The 21,741-nt window shown below is 44.3% G+C and overlaps 1 protein-coding gene across 1 annotated transcript in view; it reads left to right on the top strand.

Annotated features, from left to right (window-relative positions):
* LOC124618709 (zinc finger SWIM domain-containing protein 8 homolog) overlaps positions 1-21,741 on the top strand; it is a 521,177-nt gene that overhangs the window by 444,903 nt on the left and 54,533 nt on the right. The window contains exons 15-18 of the mRNA XM_047145371.1: positions 1,392-1,503; positions 15,798-15,912; positions 16,219-16,499; positions 18,877-19,088. Of these exons, the coding sequence (XP_047001327.1) occupies positions 1,392-1,503; positions 15,798-15,912; positions 16,219-16,499; positions 18,877-19,088 (720 nt within the window). The remainder of the gene's footprint in view (positions 1-1,391; positions 1,504-15,797; positions 15,913-16,218; positions 16,500-18,876; positions 19,089-21,741) is intronic.

The raw sequence follows: 21,741 nt of genomic DNA, 5'->3' as shown, positions 1-21,741 counted from the left end.
TTCGGGAATTATGAACACTTTTAACTACACACAGCTAAGCCACATTCCACATGCCATCATATGTTACCTACGGGCTTTGCACTGAAACTTATGTGATAACCTACTGAGATGCAAATAACGGCCTAACAGTGCCGACTAGGCCACTGCTTTGACTCAACTTGCAGACTACGACTACAACACTTGTGCTCGTGTCAAGCAACAACAATTACCATCCCCTGAAAAGCACTGTCAGCGATCAAAGAAAATTTCATACCTATCGCCTCAGCAAAACCAGAAGTAGCAATAATACACTGTCTGTGGCGTGACACAAACTTTCAGTTTGAAATACCAGAATTATTTTTAAAAGCTATATGTTTTCAAATTGCTTATAACACAACCTTATCCCCTTCAAAATACTCTCCATTACAATTAACACACATCCCCCACTGGTGCTTCCACTGTTAAGAACATTTTTTGTAGCTATCTTTGGAAACGGCTGACATATCTTCCCTTGTTTTTTTTTCCTTGACTTCTTCAATGTTGTCAAATCAGTATCCTTTCGTGCCCCTTTTCACACGTGGGGATAAGAAAATGTCACATGGAGCCAGGTCAGGCAAGTAAGATGCATGGGGTATCAGAACCGTGTCATTTTTATCCAAAACTGTCTAACAGAGATGGCTGTGTGTGCATGTGTGTTGTTGTCCTGTCTGCCACAAATTGCGTCTTTTTAACAAACACTATTGCACAATCGTCTTCAAACTTCCAAATAAAAGGTTTGATTGCCTGTCTGACCTGAGGGAACAAAGTCTGAATGAACTACGCCTTTGGCATCCAAAAAGCAAATCAGCATTGTTTAGATGTTTGATTTGACTTGACAACATTTTTTACAGAAAATCTGGATCAGTCTCAAGCTGTTGTTTCAAAGCACGACACGTTTCATTTTGGAGCTGAACAAACCACTTGTACACTCGAGTTTTTCCTGTAGCGTCATCTCGGTAAGCTGTTTTCAACATTAAAACAGTTTCAGCAGCATTTTTACTGAGTAGAAATCAAAATTTTACAGCTGTATCTTGTTCAGTTAAACTTTCCATTATAAAAGACAAAACAGGAGCAAAATATCGCTAGCAAAAACAATCATTGCAGACGAATGGAAAAAGCCAGATTGACAACACAGGTGACACTGAACTGGCAACGAGTTGCGCTATACACACCTAGCAGCATAAATGTGTACTACACAATCTCGACTCACAGAAATGTTACTCTGCTTCTTTTAGGGTAACCCCTCATTTGACCAAGTGTAAAAGACATCTGTTTCAAATGTTGCAGGTCATCTTTCAGAGAAAAACTAGAATCATACAACTTATTGTAGTGGGTTTTATTCCAAACACAATAATCATTGGTTTTGTCCACAGGTTTCGGGTCGAAGAAAAGAAGAACAGAGCTCAGCAGAACCTCCTCTAGGGGCAGTAGTCAACTCTGTTGGGACATCATCAGATGGCTTGCTTCCAGATGTTGCTCCTGGCTGTAAGTGCTTTACACTAACTGAGGAATTGTGTTTTGATGTTATTTTTAAATTTATGCAGACATAATTTTGAGTGAACATACTTCTGAAAACATGGTAGATTGTACCTCTGCTAGTTGCTGAGTGAATAGTGGAAATACGCTTGTTGGAAATTATTTGAAGAGATAGGAAAACAAGCAGATGGATCAGGAAACAGACTGGAGTGGAAGATGATGATATAACTTAATGAAAATGAAATGGAAGTGAGTGTGAAATGTAGCTGGGCAAATGGATTGTAGATTGACCATAAAGGAGGTTCTTTGTATGATTCAAAGAGATATGAAAAGACAGTGACTAATTGGAGGAGTGGATTTGTAATATTAGAAAACATGGAGGAGCAGTGTGTGTGGTTAACCTTAAAATTGTAATGCACAGAAAAGTGCAAATGAAACCTATATGTATCAGATAGACACATTCATTTAGAGATGTATATAAAGAATGCCAAAATTATTATTATTATGTCGGTTAGACCGTCAGTGAGAGCGCACCGCTAGTTTCTGCTTCTAATATGGCGAGTACACTGTTCGCTTGTTTCATATTTTTACAACCTTCAAACAGGAGCGACTGCAGTAATGGGTAGGAACTGTGATTGTTGTGTACAGATGCAAGCTGAGTTGGCGACCTTTCGCTCACAGCTTCAGGCTACTTTGGCTTCTGTCTCACAGCTTGAGGCTGCTGCCGAAGGGCGTCACTGGGGGGGGATCGAGCATGGGGATGCGAGGGATGTCGGGCACGTCCCACGTGTTCTCCGATCAGTCCACTTCTGTGACCACTCCGGGTACTGCCTGCACTGAGGTTGACCCCTCACCCGTGGTCGAATGGGAGATCATTCCAAAGTTGGGCAGGAGTGAAAAACTTTCCGAGGGGCCGATCGTAGGGCCTCCCCGGTTCATTTGACAAACAGGTTTTGGGCACTATCTGTGGCTGACAATTTCTCTGAGCCGGATGCAGTCATGCACCCTGTTCCAGAGGAAGCTTCTCGGCTCCAAAGGTCTGGGCATTCACAGAGGGTGAGTTTGCTGGTAGTTGGGAGCTCCAACGTTAAGCGCATAATGGGGCCCCTTAGGAACATGGCTGTCAAGGAGGGGAAGGAAGCCAGTGTGTGCACTCAATGTGCATTCCGGGGGGAGTCATTCCAAATTTGGAAAGGGTGCTTCTGGATGCCATGAAGAGTACAGGGTGCAGGTGGTAGCTCATGTCCGTACCAGTGACGTGTATTGCTTTGGAACGGAGCAGATTCTGTCTGGTTTCGGGCGGCTAGCGGAAATGGTAAAGACTGGCAGTCTTGCTTCCGAGATTAAGGCGGAGCTCACCATCTGCAACATCGTCAATACCCCCCAGGGGGTCCACAACTCTTTTGTGGATACATGCGTGGCGAGCATGGGGCCCCAAGCTATTGCAGCCTTCTTTCTCTTCAGGGCTGCATTTCCTTCCCCTTCCCATTCTTTCCCCTCCTTGCTCCTTTCCCCTCGCCTTCTCCTCTCCCTCTTGGTGTCCTTGCTTATGTTGGCCCCCGCTATCCTCCTGGTTCTGTTGGTTTTGCAATTCGGCTTTGTTGCGTAATCATCTCCTCCTTTTGGCATTCCCTGGTCCCTCTCTGGGGATTGACCTCCATTACAAAATTTCTCCTCCGTAGTGTGAGCCATTTGGAGAAGAGCACCTTACCCAGTGTCTCCGACGTGCGCCTTCCTAGTACATTCCACCTTTTCTTTCACGTCGTTGTCTGATGCTAGGGTGCATAGCCAGCACGGTAGCGAGCCCGTGTGGTGGGGTTGCTATGTACCCTTTTGGTTGAGCCCCCTAAACACACAGGGATCACACTTCTGATACCTGAGCTGTGACCACCTCATGCATGCCTCAGAGTGGTTCCTCGTCATCCTGGAGCATCAGAACTCCCGGCAATGGCCGCCGTGCCAGACGGCCCTTGCTGTGGCTGGGTGGCGCCCTTGAGGAGAGCCCCTGATCAGAGTGGGTGGTAACAGGGCAGATGCTATGCAAATGAAATGCATACGGGTCCAGTACTCTGGCCGTTCTTTTGCGGCCGTCTCTCTGCGTGGAACTGATTCTTCAAGTGCTGCTTCTCTTGCCCATTCGGCCTTCCCTTCAATGGCTACCCCCTGGGAAGAGGGTCAGGCCCATTGGCTAGGGGTGAAACCTTTCCCCCGTTATCTAGTTTGCACCAGGTTGATGGAGATACTTTAACCAATACCAACCCTTTATTCTTTGTGGAACACATTGAAGACAAGTTTGGCAATATGCGGTCGGGTTCGTTGCTGATCAAAACTGCTTCAGCTGCTCAATCTGTGGCCCTTCGTGCCTGTACCGATCTTGGCACAATTCCTGTGTCCACTACCCCCCCACCAGTCTCTAAATATGGTTCAAGGTGTGATTTTTCACAGGGACTTCATCCTTCAAACTGATGAGGAACTTCGGGACAATCTCGGACGACGGGGTGTTCACTTTGTTCGGCATATTCAGAAGGGTCCAAAAGACAATAGCATTGCTGCTGGTGCCTTTGTCCTGGCCTTTGAAGGTGATACCCTCCCTGAGGAAGTTAAGATTATGGTTTATCGATGTGATGTGAAGCCCTACATCCCACCTCCTATGAGGTGTCTTAAGTGCTTGCGTTTTGGACACGTCTTCCCGCTGTTCACAGGCCCCCCTCTGTGGTGACTGGACGTCCACTCCATGAGGGGAGTCCATGTGTTCCCCCTCCTGCGTGTGTAAATTGTCATGGCAGTCATTCTCCACGTTCACCAGATTGCCCAGTATATAAGAAGGAAAAGAAGATACAGGAGTATAAGTCCCTCGATCGTTCAACCTACACAGAGGCCCGTAAGAAATATACACGTCTTCACCCTGTGTCCATGACATCTAGTTACGCTTTGGTTACATCTTCACCCCTTCCTTACTCCCATCCCAGACCCCTCTCCCCCCCCCCTGCCCCCCCCCCTTCCCCTGCGGGTCCCACACCTTCTCCTCTGGGCGCTGCTCCCCCTCCCCAGCCGGAGAAGTGTCCCACTCCTTCGGCGTCTGCCGGTCAAGGCCGCCTCTCCTGGGATGCCCCTTCCCGGCACCTTCCAGGCCAAAGGTCTTCTGCCGCGCGAGAACTGCGGTCTGTCGGCCCCCAGGTCGCCCGGTCTCTTTCTGTTCCTGATCTTGCTGCAGCTGGCTCCTTCATCTACATCTACATCCATATACCGCAAGCCGCCTGAAGGTGTGTGGCGGAGGGTACCCTGAGTACCTCTATCGGTTCTCCCTTCTATTCCAGTCTCGTATTGTTCGTGGAAAGGAGGATTGTCAGTATGCTTCTGTGTGGGCTCTAATCTCTCTGATTTTATCCTCATGATCTCTTCGCGAGATATACGTGGGAGGGAGCAATATACTGCTAGACTCTTCGGTGAAGGTATGTTCCCAAAACTTTAACAAAAGCCCGTACCGAGCTACTGAGCGTCTCTCCTTCAGAGTCTTCCACTGGAGTTTATCTATCATCTCCGTAACGCTTTCGCGATTACCAAATGATCCTGTAACGAAGTGCGCTGCTGTCCGTTGGATCTTCTCTATCTCCACACAGCCCTCCTCGATCTCAGCCTGAAAAGAAGAAGAAACATAAGACCCGGGACAAAGAGCCTCTGCTGTCACCGGAGGTCCCATCCTCGACTTCACAACTGGATTCTGACCTGTCGTTCATGGATGTCGCCCCCTCCTTGTCGGTGACGGGTGGGGACCCGGCGGTATGACTGGCTTTAGCGTGTTCAACCCCCATTTAAATCATTGTTCTGTGGTTCTCCAAGGGAATTGTAATAGATACTATCGTCACTTTCCGGAATTGAAATCCCTTCTTTCGTCTTACTGTGCAGCTTGTGTGGTTCTCCAGGAATCTCATGTTACTGATGCTCACTCACCGACCATCTGTGGGTTCCATGTTTTCTGTCGAAATCGGGTCGGACCCCTGCGGGCTTCTGGTGGAGTTTGTACGTTGGTCCATACAGACATTGCTAGCACGTGGATTCCTCTTCAAACTATATTGGAAGCGGTTGCTGTTAGGATCCACCTAGACTCTGCGGTCACGGTTTGCAATCTTTATCTCCCTCCTGACAAGACTCTTACACCTGCTGCCTTAACCGCCCTTCTTCAGCAACTTCCTCCTCCCTTCCTCCTCCTTGGGGATTTTAATGCTCATCATCCCTTATGAGGAAGTGGCTTTCCATCTAGACGAGGTCTTCTCATAGACCAGTTTATTGCAGACCACAACTTGTGCCTTCTTAATGATGGCTCCCCTACTCATTTCAGTGCCGGTCGTGGTACCTTTTCTGCCATTGATCTTTCTTTCTGCTCTCTCCTCCCTTCATTACGCTGGTCGCCACACGACGACCATTGTGATAGTGACCATTTCCCGTTGATTATCTCGCTCCCTTCCTGCTCCCCGATGGGCAGGTTACCTCGTTGGTCTTTCCAACGCGCCGATTGGCCTCTATACACTGCACAGGTCGTGTTTTCTCCCTCTGTTGGATTGTATTGATGATGTCGTACGTGATGTGTCTGATGTGATTGTTTGCGCTGCTAGCCTTGCTGTCCCGCGCTCATCGGGACCATTTCGTCGGCGGCAAGTCCCGTGGTGGAGTACGGCCATTGCCATTGCCATCCGTGATCGCCGTCGAGCTTTGCAACACTTTAAGAGGCACCCATCCGTAGCCAGCCTTACTACCTTTAAACGCCTCCACGCTAAAGCCCGTTATTTAATCAAACAGAGCAAGCGGATATGTTGGGAATGATTCGTTTCTTCCCTTGGTTCTACTGTCCCTCTGTCACGGGTATGGGCTACAGTTCGTTCTCTCCAAGGTTGCCATCGGCAGTCCACCTTCCCAGGCCTTCACCTCCCAGATGGCCTTTGTACGGACCCATTAGTTCTTGCAGAACATCTTGCGACCCATTTTGCAGTGGCATCAGCATCAGCCTCCTATCCAGCTGCTTTCCTTCACCAGAAACAGCGGGCTGAAGCTTCCACCTTACGTTTTACCCCTTGTGAGTCAGAATCTTACAACGAACCTTTTATTGAATGGGAATTTCTTTCTGCTCTATCTTCTTCTCATGATACGATCCCTGGCCCAGATTCCATTCATAACCAACTGCTTCAACATCTCAGTGCTCCACAACGGCAACATCTTCTTCAGGTGTTTAACCGGGTGTTTAACAGGGTGACTTCCCTTCTCAGTGGAGGGATAGCATTGTGGTTCCTGTCCTTAAGCCTGGTAAGAACCCCCTATCTGTTGACAGCTATCGGCCAATTAGTTTGACCAATGTTGTTTTGTAAGTTACTTGAACGGATGGTAGCCCGTCGGCTCAATTGGGTCCTTGAATCTCGGGATCTATTGTCCCCTTACCAGTGTGGCTTTCGAGAGGGACGGTCTCCAATCTTTCATTTACTTTGCTCGGAATCCGCAGTTCGGCAGGCTTTTTCCCAGTGCCGCCATTTGGTTGCAGTGTTTTTTGACCTTTGCAAGGCCTATGACATGGCCTGGCGCCATCACATCTTACTTACCCTCCATCAGTGGGGTCTTCAGGGCCCACTCCCGATTTTTCTCCGCCAGTTCCTGTTCCATCGGTCATTCAGAGTTCGAGTTGGTACTGTTTTTAGTTCTCCACGGACCCAGGAGACGGGCATCCCACAGGGTTCTGTCTTGAGTGTCCTTCTTTTCCTCATTGCTATTGATGGACTTGTGGCCTCTGTCGGTCCTTTGGTCACCCCTGCCCTCTATGTGGATGATTTCTGCATTTGGGTTAGTTCCTCTTCGATGGCATCTGCAGAACGGCAGTCACATGGGTTTCAATTCTCTCCTTAAAAATTGCGCGTGGTACACTTCTGTCGCCGTACTATGATCCACGCTGATCCAGAGTTCTATCTCGATGCACAACGATTGCCTGTGGTCCCACAGTTTCGTTTCCTGGGTCTTCTTTTCGACAACAAGCTCACTTGGCTGCCCCATGTCAGACTTCTGAAGGTAGGATGTTTCCGTAAACTCTAATGTCCTTCGCTTCCTTGCCCACTCCTCTTGGAGTGCGGACCATTCCCTCCTTCTCCGTCTTTATCGTGCTCTAGTTCTGTCTCGCTTGGACTATGGTTGTCAAGTTTATGGTTCAGCTGCTCCTTCCACACTGCATGTGCTGGATCCAGTCCACCATCGTGGTATCCGTTTGGCCACTGGTGCCTTCCCCACTAGCCCTGTTGATAGTCTCCTGGTTGAAGCTGGCATCCCCCCCCCCCCTTTCTGTTCGGCGGTCCCAGCTTCTGGTGGCTTATGCAGTCGCTATCCATTCCTCTCCCACTCCTCCTTCCTATTCTCTCCTGTTCCCAGACCATGGGACGTCGCCCACCCGACTCCCGCCCTCGGGTGGGTTTACCGGTTGGGCTCCACCTTGCGCCTCTTTGCCGTGATTTTCAGCTTCCTTCTTTATCCTTTCTTCCTAAACCCCCCCCCCCCCCCCCCCCCCTCCCCTCCCCCCGGTTAGTTCCTCGGCCTCGAATTCGGATGGATCTCTGCCGAGGTCCGAAAGATTCCATCCCCCCGATGGTGTTCCGTTCCTTTTTCCGCCAAATTTTATGGGAGTTTCGGGTTGCTTGTTTTTTACACTGATCGCTCTAAATCTGCTGATCATGTGAGGTATGCCTTTATGCCTTCATGTCCTCTGTTGGAACGGAAAATCATCTGCTGCCACCTACATGTGGGGTGTTTACTGCGGAGTTGATGGCAATTTCCCAGGCCCTTACCTTTATTAAACAGTCCCAACACAACTGCGGTTTGTTATGTATGGACTCGATGAGTGGCATTCTTGCTATTGACCGGTGTTTTTTGCGCCATCCCTTGGTCTCTGCCATCCATGACCATCTCGCTGATATTCACCGTGCTGCTTTTTCCATTGACTTTCTTTGGGTCCCTGGCCATGTGGGTATCCCGGTTAATGAGCTCGCTGATCATTTGGCTGGGGGAGCAGTCACTTACCTCCCCCCCCCCCCCCCCTCCCCCCGTTCTCTGTAACCCCTCTTGCAGCGGATTTACGGCTTCACATCAAATCCCGCTTCGCACAGTCATGGGCCAATTCTTGGGAGCTACTCCCCTGTCTAATAAACTTTGTGCGATCAAGGTGACACCAGGCCCGTGGCGTTCTTCCTTTCGCCTCTCCCGAAAGGACTCGACCACACTGTGTCGTCTCCGCATTGGCCATACCAGGCTGACCCATGGTTTTCTTTTGCGTGATGAGCCACCCCCACTTTGTGTTTGTGGAGCCTTCCAGTCAGTAGCCCACATTTTGGTTGACTGCCCCCTTCTTTTGGCTCTGCGTGCTAAGTACAGACTCCCCCGCACTTTGCCTTTGATGTTGGCTGAAGATTCCTGGATGGTCTCTCTGGTTCTCGGTTTCCTCTGGGAAAGTGGTTTTTATTCTCAGTTTTAAGGTTTTTAATCTCTCTCTGGTGTTGTGGCGGGGTGGTGAGTGTTTGGGTGTCTCCCACTGTAAGCCGTGTTTGGAGATTCCCGACTCACCTCCCTGACCGAAATCCTATTTTCTTCCACTTTTACTCTGTTTTTACCCCCTTTTTTTTAGGGATTGGTTAGTCTTCTTTTCCCATACGTAGTTCCACATTCTAGCGGGTGCACCTTTTAAGTCACAGGTGGTCTTGCCTATGCTGCTTCAGCATAGCGTTCGGTTCGTTCTCTTGCTGACTTCCCTAATTTTGTTTTTACCATTGGCAACATGACTGTGGTCGTTTGGTGCAGAGCCAAGTGGAGGGTCTGAATCAGAGGCTCGGGCAGTTCTGTGACTGAGTAGGCAGCAGATTCCTTGACTTGTGCCATTGGATGGTGGGTTTCCGGGTTCCGCTTAATAGGTCAGGAGTCCACTACACACAGGAGGTGGCTACATGGGTAGAGGGGGCTGTGTGGAAGGGACTGGGCGGTTTCTTAGGTTGGAGGGTCTTGGGGAACCACGGAAGGGACGTCTGTCTAAAAGTGGGCAGGTAAAACACTGTAAGGTAGTTGTGAAACGATTGGTATTGTAGTTGTAAATTGTCGTAGCGGTGTTGGGAAAGAACCAAAGCTCCAAGCCATAATAGAAAGCACTGAAGCTCAAAGAGTTGTAGATACAGAGAGCTGGCTAAAGCCAGAAATAAGTTCAGCTGAAATTTTTTCAAACGATCTAACAGTGTTCAGAAAGGATAGATTAAATACAATTGGTGGTACAGTATTTATTGCTGTCAGAGGTAGTTTGCCTTGTAGCGAAATTGAAGTAGATAGTTCACGTGAAATAGTATAGGTAGAGGTTATACCTGACAATTGGACTAAACTATTAATTATATCGTTTTTACCGACCCTCCGACTCAGGAGATATAGTTGCTGAACAGTTCAAAGAAAACTTGAGTCTCATTTCAAATAAGTATCCCACTCATAGAATTACAGTTGGTGGGGATTTCAATGTACCCTCGATGTGCTGGAAAAATTACACATTTAAAGCCGGCGGCAGGCACAAATCGTCTTCCGAAATTGTACTGAATGCTTTCTCAGAAAATTGTTTTGAACAATTAGTTCATGAACCCACTCGAAGCATAAATGGTTGCGAAGGCATACTTGACCTTTTAGCAACAAATAATCATGGAGAAATAGTGAGTATTGTTACGAGTACAGGGATTAACGACAACAAGGCAGTTGCTGCTAGGCTGAATACCGTAACACCTACAACCATCAAAAAGAAAAGAAAAGTATATCTATTTAGAAAAGCTGATAAAAATGCTCTTAACGCCTTTTTGAAGAGACAGTCTTAATGTTTTCAGAGAGATAGTATTGACAGCAATTGAGAGATGTATACCACATAAATTAATATGTGATGGTACTGACCATCCATGGTACACAAAACGGGTCAGATGTTGTTGCAGAAGCAACGGAAAAATCGTGCCAAATTTAAGAGAATGCAAAATCCCCAAGATTGGCAAGGGTTTACAGAAGTTCGAAATATGAATCTTACTTCAATGCAAGATGCTTTTAATAATTTCCACAACGAAATTCTGTCTCGAAACACGGCAGAAAACCCAAAGAGATTCCGGCCATACATAAAGCACACCAGTGGCAAGGCGCAGTCAATATGTTCACTGTGCGTTAACAACAGTGAAGTCACTGATGACAGTGCCACTAAAGCAGAGTTATTAAACACTGTTTTCTGAAACTCCTTCACCAAAGAAGACGAAGTAAATATTCCTGAATTCCAATCAAGAACGACTGCCAAGATGAGAAACATAGAAGTAGATGTGCTCGGTGTAAGGAAGCAGCTTAAATCACTTAATAAAGGCAAGGCCTCCAGTCCAGATTGTATACCAGTCAGGTTCCCCTCAGAGTATGCTGATAAAATAGCTCCATATTTAGCAATTATATACAACCACTCGCTCACAGAAAGATCCGTACCTAAAGACTGGAAAATTGCTCAAGTCACACCAATACCCAAAAAGGGAAGTAGGAGTAATCTGCTGAATTATAGGACTATATCACTAACATCGATTTGCAGGAGGGTTTTGGAACATATACTGTATTCGAACATCATGAAGTACCTCAAAGAAAACGATTTATTGACACATAGTCAGCACGGATTCAGAAAATGTTGTTGTTGTGAAACACAACTAGCTCTATATACTGGTGAAGTAATAAGTGCTATCGACAGGGGGTGTCAGATTGATTCCATATTTTTAGATTTCCAGAAGGCTTTCGGCACCATTCCTCACAAGCGTCTTCTAACCAAACTGTGTGCCTACGGAGTGTCGCCTCAGTTGTGCGACTGGATTCATGATTTCCTGTCAGTAAGGTCACAGTTTGTAGTAGTAGACGGAAAGTCGTAGAGTAAAACAGAAGTAATATCCGGCATTCTTCAAGGAAGTGTTATAGGCCCTCTATTGTTCCTGATCTATATTAATGATGTAGGAGACAATCTGAGTAGCTGTATTAGATTGTTTGCAGATGATGCTGTCATTTACCATCTTGGGAAGTCATCAGGTGATCAAAATGACTTGCAAAATGATTTAGATAAGATATCTGTATGGTGCGAAAAGTGGCAGTTGGTCCTGAATAAGGAAAACTGTGAAGTTATTCACATGAGCACTAAAAGAAGTCAGCCAAATTTCAATTAAGCGATAAGTCACACAAATATGAAGGCTGTCAATTCAACTAAATACTGAGGTATTACAATTACAAATAACCTAAATTGGAATGATCCCATGGATAATATTGTGGGTAGAGCAAACCAAAGACTGCGATTCATAGGCAGAACACTTAGAAGGTGCAACAGGTCTACTAAAGAGACTGCTTACACCACGCTTGTCCACCCTATTCTGGAGTATTGCTGTGCGGTGTGGGATCCGCATCAGGTGGGACTGACGGATGACATCCAAAAAGTATAAAGAAGGGCAGCTCATTTTGTATTATTGCAAAATAGGGGAGATAGTGTCACAGACATGATACGTGAATTGTACCGGCAATCATTAAAACAAAGGCGTTTTTTGTTGCGACGGGATCTTCTCATGAAATTTCAATCACCAGTTTTCTCCTCCGATTGCGAAAACAGTCTGTTGCCACGTACCTACATAGGGAGAAATGATCATCATGATAAAATAAGAGAAATCGGGGCTCGCACAGAATAATTTAAGTGCTCGTTTTTCCCCCGTGCCATTCGAGAGTGGAACGGTAGAGAGGCAGCTTGAAGGTGGTTCATTGAACCCTCCACCGGGCACTTTATTGTGAATAGCAGAGTAATCACGTAGATGTAGATTATCATTATTTTCTTCTGAATGGGCCAGCTAAGGACTAAGTGACAATTTCTTTTCCTTAAGGGGCTGGCACGTATTCAGTATTTATTGACAGTACTAGTTTTGTCAAAATTTCAATATATTGAAGTGACACTCTTACCCCAGTAATATTGTAAGTTGGTGATGTAATTTTACGATGTTAAGCTGTGTATGCTGAAATTATATCAGCTGTAGCCGGTGAACAACAGAAAAAAACAAAAAGCGACTTGTCACATATTAATTTACTGACTAAAATCATAACCGTGGACCCAAAAGATCTCGTAAACTATTTGTAGATGAGTCCTGCATCTTCAGACAAATTATTATTGGTCATGCAACATAAAGTATAGAAGCAAAATATGTTAATGAAAATGAAAATGGCAATGGCAGCCGAAGAGATTAGATGTAACTTTGATATTTGTGGCGACAGGCAGGTCATTTTAATGTTTGAAGTTTAGTGCTTCAGTATCAGCAAACACATTTAGGAAAAGTGATATTGGAATATATGAAATAATTGTATCTGTCTTACAATAATATATTCAGATTATTAACATACTTTATTTCTTTGTAAAGTGGTGATGATAAGTATTTTGCAGTCCTTTTACTACTCGTTGCATATATATGGCGTACTTTCCAAATACAACTTTTTTCTACACTGCTGTGTAATTCAACAAGCCAATGGACATACACTGTGTTTTCAAATGAATAAAGAAAACAGTGTCACAGTGTGTCCTCCATTGACCACCCTAAAGTGGTAAACTATAAATGTATTGAAGCCTTGTGTTTGGTTCATGATGTCCTGCAAATATTATATGGCGAATATTATCAAATTGTCGATTCTCAACCTCACATGTTCAGTACATACTGACAATATTGAGAATCTTTTTTGGGGCCATCAGTAGTGCTCATCAATATTTTTAGTACTGGCGATATGTTGATATGCACCCTCAGATGGTCGGTATATTTATGGTTTGACAAAATTGTTGATTGTGTGAGTGCCTCTTTACTTGGTGCCTGACCCTCTCCCCTCCCTATACTCTTTCATCCATTCTCTGTGTTTTTCTTCCTGTCTTCTAACAACTTCAGACTAGTTTTTTCACTCTACTATCATGTAATCCTTCCATATTCAATACTTCTTCCCTAAACACTTCTGTCTGTTGTTTCTTCAGCTTTGTTTTGTAATTCCATTTTTTACTTTGTGGATCTTACTCATTGACTTTTTATCCGACATATATTTGAAGGTATTTTTGATTAATCTACTGTCTTGCATTAGATACAAATATCCAAAAAATAAGTCTTCTTTTTCTCATTACTTCTGATATGTTTTCTATGTTTTGATAAATTTCATCATTAATTCATAATTAGTAATGCCATAGTTTCTCATGGGCCTAATATTTTACTAAAGATTCACCTCTCCAGTACTTTGAATTCATCTGAACTATAGTCTAATATTAGGCATTCACTTGCTTATAGATATTCTAACTTCCCTACTGTATTGTAATGCCTAATTTTTGGAATTTTAGACACACATTTTTTTTTTATTGTTAAGGTCTTCAGTTATATTCTGTGCCCTTTGCATTTTATGTTTCCTTTCTTCTACAGCAGATCCAGTCAGACAATTTTCTTGCTTATCTCCCTAAGGAAAGTTAAAATGCTTAAATATTTTAACTTTCTCTATTTGGTCCATATTTGTTTTCAGAAATTTCAATGAATTTCTTAATATTCAGTAAATTATTATTATTTTCTTTCCCTTGCAGAAATTCTAAAACTGGACTTACTGGATATTTTTTCTAAAATATTATCTTGTGTTACAGCAGATGTCACATTTTGAGATAGTATGTCTGTAAATGCAAGACCATTTATTCCATTTTTTTTCCACTTCCCAACCTTGTTAGTGAAATCTTATTATTGGTTTTGGATTCGAAAGTCTCAATATTTTTTTTTTATAGAACACAATATGGAAATACTAGAGTAAACAAATAAGTATGTGTGTTGCAAGTATGCACAAATACAACAGTTAATTGAAATAATCTATCTGATTTGTATAACTGAACCAATTGTGGTCTACTCACATGACATGTTAGTTGAAACAAACTGGAAATAGAAAGGCAAGAGGAACAGTATCTGTACATTGTACCTGAATAACTTGTTTCGTAATTGACATATTTTTTTCCAACTTCGCTAATTACTCCCTGTTTATGTTTTCTCTTCTAAAAAACAAAAAAGGAGAGATCTTGTCCTTAAACTTAGGTGTGTGTAAACTGTTTCACACTGTTTTTTAGCCCACGCATGTAATCCTGACATGTATTGCTGACACTTTGCCTTAGTGCAGTTCTTACTGACAGCTTTTCAAAGTGTAAAACATTTGAAGTCATTTGAAACATTTGGCATTGTCATCTGTGGCCACATATAATTACAAGAGGAAAATAGTGTTTGTATTGACAGAACTGCTGTTGGGTGCTGACCTGTTACAGTTTTAAAGCACACACATGAAAAAGAGTTATGTTGTTTTCCATAAGTGTGCTTATGAAGTAGCAGAAAATGAGAGATACCATATTGGCCTGTATAATTTTGAGGTAGGGTTGGGTGGATGAGAAACTCCATGGAGAAAATTTGTCAGATCACTTACAGAAAATTTGTCAGATTACTTACTTATAAAAACTATTCACTGTATGTTCTCTCTCTCTCTCTCTCTCTCTCTCTCTCTCTCTCTCTCTCTCTCCCCCCCCCCCCCTCCCTCCCTCCCCCCCTCCTGCCCCCTGTACCCCTATCCCCCTGGCAGATTAAAACTGCGTATGGGACCACGACTCAAAACCTGAACTTAAGTCTTTCATGAGCCAGTGCTGTACTGACTGAGTTTTCCAGGCCCGCCTCCTGACCTGCCCTCACAGTTTTACTTCCACAAGTACCTCTCTTCTACTATATTGTGATAAATATTTTTGTCACTCTCCTCCAGAAGTACTTTGTCCTCACTAACTTACAGGCCATTGGATATGCAGCCCTTCTTGAAGTCTCGTTGATAACATCAGTGATATTGTGTGCCATCAAGAGGGAATCCTCTCACACACAAGGCTGAGTCTGTTGATCTTGCCAGTGTATGATGGCCTTGTAAAAGCCACTTGGAATAATGTATGTAGAGACGGTCTTCAAATTTCATGTTACTAACTAGATCGAATACTTGCAGTTTTGAACGCTCACCTCCACTGGGCCGATCGTCTGTGCAGCAGTTAAGGAATGGGGACTGCAGTTAGTTTCTTTCATGCAAAAATATACTGGTATTTGTAGGTTCACGCAAAGCAGATAAGCTGCACCCTAATTTTTTGTGCCATAATTTTGTGGAAAAAACACAACTTATATTTGGGTCAATATGGTAAAGTGATTTAGATTTTGTAAGAATTTTGATGAGTAATTGGTAGAAATCGTTATTTGCTTTTATAGGTTCTGGCAGTCGTCCACACAGTGCAACAAGTGCGGAGTTGGAGCAGGCAATGTCGGGACTTTGCATTAGTAGTCCTCCAAACCCCATGCCACCACCTCGTACAAAGGAGTCGCGGTGAGTAATTGTTTATTATCTATGAATAATAACCATAAAAGATCCCTGCATGTGAACAAAAATGTTAGTATATTAAGTGAAATAAACTGATTATTTAAAAAAAAAATTGTGGAGTGATTATGACACATTATTTTTGATGAGAGAGAGAGAGAGAGAGAGAGAGAGAGAGAGAGAATGAAAGTTTTGTTAAATTGTTCATCACTTTACACCCAATTTCTTATCCATAAAATTAAACTAGAGGTTGTAATAAATTTTAGGAATGAATTTAATTTTTCTCTGATTGCATATGATTTGATCTCTAATTAGGTACAAGGGCAAGCGTGCATATCCGTCCGTCCCGAACCAGCCATCTGAAGCTAGTGCCCACTTTATGTTCGAACTAGCCAAGACAGTTTTGTTGAAGGCTGGCGGCAACAGCAGCACGTCACTCTTCACGCAGGCTTCCACGTCACAGAATCATCATGGCCCACACCGTGTGTTGCATATATGTGCATTCCAGCTGGGTCTTTACGCACTTGGACTTCACAACTGTGTGTCGCCAAACTGGCTCAGCCGCACATACTCTTCACATGTCTCTTGGATAACAGGTAGGATATGATGTGATAATGCATTTTCCTGAAAATTGTGAATAACCTATTTGCAGCTCGCTTGTCTGATACAGTTATGAAACAGTTACATATGAAAATTATTGTTTGTTATTATTTTGAAGGAATTATTACTTGGGAAAACTACAATTAAAATACATCTTCATTTTATCTTTCAATCTACCCCCTCCTCCTCTAGTTCCTGTCGTTTATTCACAAGATGTACATGGACAAATAATGGGAAATACAGGACGGAATAGTGACTGTAATGAAAAGGATGGGTTGTTACTCACTGTATAGTGGCGATGTTGACTCCTTATAGGCACAACAAAGAGACTGTCAAACAAGGAAGCTTTTGGCCAAAAGGCCTTCTACTGAATTAGACAACATAAGTTCAGCAATGGAAAATCCAGGATGGAATATATATATATGTGTGTGTGTGTGTGTGTGTGTGTGCGTGCGTGCGTGCGTGCGTGCGTGCGTTCTATCTATCACTGACGATAGCCTTGTTGGCCGAAAGCTCGTTTTGTGACAGTCTTTTTGTTGTATGTATCTGTGACTCGGCTACTCTGCTATATGATGAGTAGCAACTATCCTTACCATAATATTGTTAGACCACACACACACACACACACACACACACACACACACACACACACACACAAAACCACAGCCTCTGGCTGCCGTGGCCTGGCTGTAAGCAGCTGTGCATAATGGTAGAAGCAACCTGGGTGGTGGGAGTAAGGAGGAAGCTGAGGTGAAGAGGGGAGGATAGCAGGGTAGAGGTGGTGTACACAGTGAAGTGCTGCTCGTGGAAGCCTACAGTGTGAGGTAGGGAAGGGTAGGGCTGCAAGTTGGAGTGGGGAGGTTAGATGGAGGTTGGGGGGAGGTCAGAGTAGGGGTGGGGGGGAGGGCAGGGAAAGGGGGAGGGGCAGAAAATAAAATAAGTAAAAATACTGTATGCATTGGTGGAATGAGTGCTGTGTAATGCTGGAATGGGAACAGGAAAGTGGCTGAGGTAAGGAAGATGACTAACATAGGTTGAGCCAGGAGGGTTACCAGACTGTAGGATATATTGCAGGGAGAGTTATCACCTGTGCAACTGAGAAAAGATGGTGTTGGTAGGAAGACTCCAGATGGTATATGCTGTGAATCAGCCATTTAAATGAAGAGTGTTGTGTGGGGGATCATCCTCAGCAACTGGGTGGTCCAGCTGTTTCTTGGCCACAGTATGTCGATGTCCATTCATGTGGTCAGATGAGCTTGTTGGTTGTCTTGCCCACATAGAACACTGCACACTGGTTCATGACTGGTTCCACAGAGAGCTCTGCCTTTGATGGGAGTCGGTGATGTTTGTGACTGGACTGGAGTAGATGATGGTGTGAGGATGTACGAGACAGGTGTTGCATCTAGTTCTGTTGTAGGGGTGTGAGCCATGAGGCAAGGGGTTGGAAGCAGGGGTTGAGTAGGGATGGACAAGGATATTGTGTAGGTTTAGCGAGTGGCGGAATACCACTTTGGGAGGGGTGGGAAGGATAGTGGGTAGGACATTTCCTCATTTCACGGCATAGTGAGAAGTAGTTGAAACCCTGATGGAGAACGTGCTGCAGTTGCTCCAGTCCTGGTTGGTACTGACTCACAAGGGGAATGCTCATCTGTGGCCAGATGGTGGGAGTTCAGGAGGTGGGATAGTGACTAGAGCGATAAAGGCCTTGGCAGCCAGATAGAGAGAGGTTGTGTGTGTGTGTGTGTGTGTGTGTGTGTGTGTACGTCGTCTAATTTGGAAGAAGCCTTTTGACCAAAAGTTAACTTGTTTGGCAGTCTTTTTTGTTGTGCCCATTTTTACTCAACATCTCCATATATGATATTCATGGACAGTATCATCTGAAAGGCAATATTTTTCTCTATACACAACAAAATATTCTCATCCTACAATTCCCAATGTAAATTTCTTCTGCCTTTTCCGCCCAAATACTCTTAGTTTTCCACAGCTCCTTGTACAATCGATTCAAGTGGTTATCCTTCTACATCTCATGTTTATTTTGTGTGTTATCTTCACATTTTTCCTTATAAAGTAAACACCTCAGATTTGCCTTCAGTATTCTCCTTCTTATCACACTCCCCCCCCCCCCTGCCCCCCTCTAGCCCTCGTCTGTCTACTTTCTCCTCTCATTCATATACTCCACTCAATAACTCTTCACCCCAGTCGACTTTGAATATCAGGACAATGTAACTGGTTCCTTCCATTACTTGTACTCCACTTTGTACTTTCCATTAACAGTATAGCAGTACACTTATATGTGAACTTTGATTTAGTATTTCTGTAATTTCATTTTAAAAAAACTGTTTATTAAAAATCTATTTGTATTACTTGTTCCAGGTCAGGCCACAGAGATTGGAGCACCAGCTATTTCCTTCCTAATAGACACATGGGAAGGCCACCTCACACCACCAGAAGCAGTCAGTATTGCTGACAGAGCTTCACGCGGTTGTGATGCCAACATAGTACGGGCAGCGGCTGAGCTTGCACTGTCCTGTTTGCCCCATGCACATGCACTCAACCCAAATGAAATACAGCGAGCTATATTGCAGGTATGGAGGATAGTAATTGTTTTTCATATATTTTTTTGTGTGTGTGTGTGTGTGTGTGTGTGTGTGTGTGTGTGTGTGTCAAAAAAAAAAAAAAAAAATGGGATGTGACATGCCGCCTCCACAGATGATATGGCATTCTTTTTCACTACAGAAACTTATTACATGAATGCATTTTTAATTCTCTCTCTCTCTCTCTCTGTCTCTGTGTGTGTGTGTGTGTGTGTGTGTGTGTGTGTGTGTGTGTGTGTGTGTGTTGACAGAGAGAGAGATTTGTAAAATGTTTGTTTCTGCGTAGATGGGATTGTTCTTAGGTCAGAGGAGAAACGAGAATGAAAGATCTCTAATAAGTTTGTGACTTCTTAGTTATCCACGTAAATAACTGCACGTCACTTTAGAACATACAGAATTAACGTTTTGTTCTTCACAAATGCATACAAAAACATTCTATAAAAGAAGCTGAAAGTTAATGCACTTATCTTAAATTATTATCGTGAAGATAACAAAACTAAGCAGGTCGGTGTTCATGTGTGTGTCTTGTCACTGCCATACGTGCCCTGCCTCCTCTTCAACCACTTCCTGCATCCCAAGTAGTGTGGAGCAACAGGGATATCCTGGTAATTAAATTGGATTCATTGACATACTCTTGTGGGTCAGATGTTGCAGTGGCAGCAACACTGTTGGCTGCAGCGCAGCGTGTACACAAGGTCAGTCAGTGTTTGGGAAGTTTGATCCAGTGACTGTCGACTGTTGGTAGTGTGACGTGTTGGCGAGGTATCCACGACTGCTGAGGGTAAAATCCATGACTGACTGACATTGTTCTTTAGATACTTTAAAGGGTGTGCTATTGTATAGGAAGCCCCCTGGTGTGATCCCCTCTACTCAACAGTGGGAAAGGACCATTGTACCGTGGCTGTAGTGCCAATCTGACTGAGTCCATATGGAGTATCACTAGCAAATCTGTTCAGAAGCCATGATGCACTAAGAAGTCAATGGAAAGCATAGAGGCTACCTTAAACCAGTCCAAGTATGGATGCTCCAATATCAGATTTTTACACCAGTCAGAGGCCTAAGAAGAATAAGGGAAGTGACATATTAACGATGCCTTTAAGGTTCTATGCCACCAATCTTCCATATCATTACTAGAGGGGTGGTAGCTAATTGTGTGTTGTTGGTGAAAGCTGCACAATTTGGCTAGTTCCAGGATCAGAGTGGTTTCAAACTGGTGACCTTCATTGGTTATAACATGGAGAGGGCACCATAATATCACAATCCATGTATACCTAAGTGTTTTTGTCATAGCCTCATCTAAGATGTCAGTGATCAGGGTTGCTTCCACCCACCATGTACATCTATTGCTATCCTCCTAGGTGGCTCGCCACTCTTTGGTGAGCTTGTGCTTGGCTACCATGCGCCCCCATCCTTTGTGGTACCTTTTCCCTTCTGTGCTGCATGTCTATCCTCTTTCCATTCTTGCATTCTTGTGTGGAACATGTCTAGTATATTTTTGGGAATATTTTCTGAATTTTCAGTAGCTCGGCATCAGAACAGTCAATCCATTGTTCTTTCTGTCGGTCTTTCTTTCTTTCTTTCTTTCTTTCTTCCTTTCTTCATTCCTCTTCTCCTATCTGTCCTCTGCTTCACCATTTGAGGTTCCTCTTTTTCTTCTTCCTTCCTGTGTGCACCTGAAGGCTGGCCCATGCATTTGGCACATCACAGGCGACTTGGAAACGTGTAAATTCCCAGCCCTGGCTCGACAGGTAAGTTTACACATACCCCCTGGTACAGGCCAGACCCAGGGAGGGTCGATTGCCTGAGCTGTTAACCTTCTCAAATTGTCATTTGGTCCCTCCGTCAGGAGTTCAGGAGGTGTGACCTGAAGTGTGAACAATCACCTAAGGTGGTGGCCCCCCCGCTGAAGGGGGGAGGCAGTTGGAACAAGTGCACCCATCGGAGACACTGTCAATCGTAGAGGATTTTCTCACTATGAACCAGTCATCTTCATCTCAGTCTACGTCTAGTAAATGTAAACAGAATGAGGCTAATAATTAAAAGACACTCCCAGCTGCACCTCAGTTTCTCCTGGCTTCACATACTGAAGAGGGTCAGTCCTTTGCAATGTTTAATCCAATCATTATTCAAAAAGTTATTGCAATTGCAGGCTCTGTGAAATCCTGCTCTTGTTTACGCAATGGCACTTTGCTTTTGGAGATGAATTGTGATTCTCAAGCCCAACAACTTCTTGCGACTGACTCCTCCATGGCTATCCTGTTTGTATCAAGGTCCATTGAACCCTGAATTCTTCGCTTGGTGTAATTTACACTAGGCTGCCCGTTGGTATGACCAAGGGGAGAAATCCTGGCTTACCTCTCCGATTGATCAGGGCATCACTGCAGTGCATTGGGTGATGAGAAAGGTTGCTGCATCCTTAGTGCTTACACGCATTCTTTTTTTTCTCATGTTCGATAGAGTAGTGTTTGCATCAAAGATCAAAGCAGGCTATGAAGTGATCACAGTAGGGCCATTCATTCCAAACTCGATGCGCTGCTACCAGTATCAACGTTACAACCACACTCAAATGTCCTATCCAAACCGTGCCAAGTGTGTTACATGTGGTAGGGATGCTCTCGAGGGCGATTGTCCACCTCCTTCTCCC

The sequence above is a fragment of the Schistocerca americana genome, chromosome 1 (genome assembly GCF_021461395.2).
Source record: "Schistocerca americana isolate TAMUIC-IGC-003095 chromosome 1, iqSchAmer2.1, whole genome shotgun sequence".
Classification (NCBI taxonomy): Eukaryota; Metazoa; Arthropoda; class Insecta; order Orthoptera; family Acrididae; genus Schistocerca; species Schistocerca americana.
This window is presented reverse-complemented; position numbering and strand designations above follow the sequence as displayed.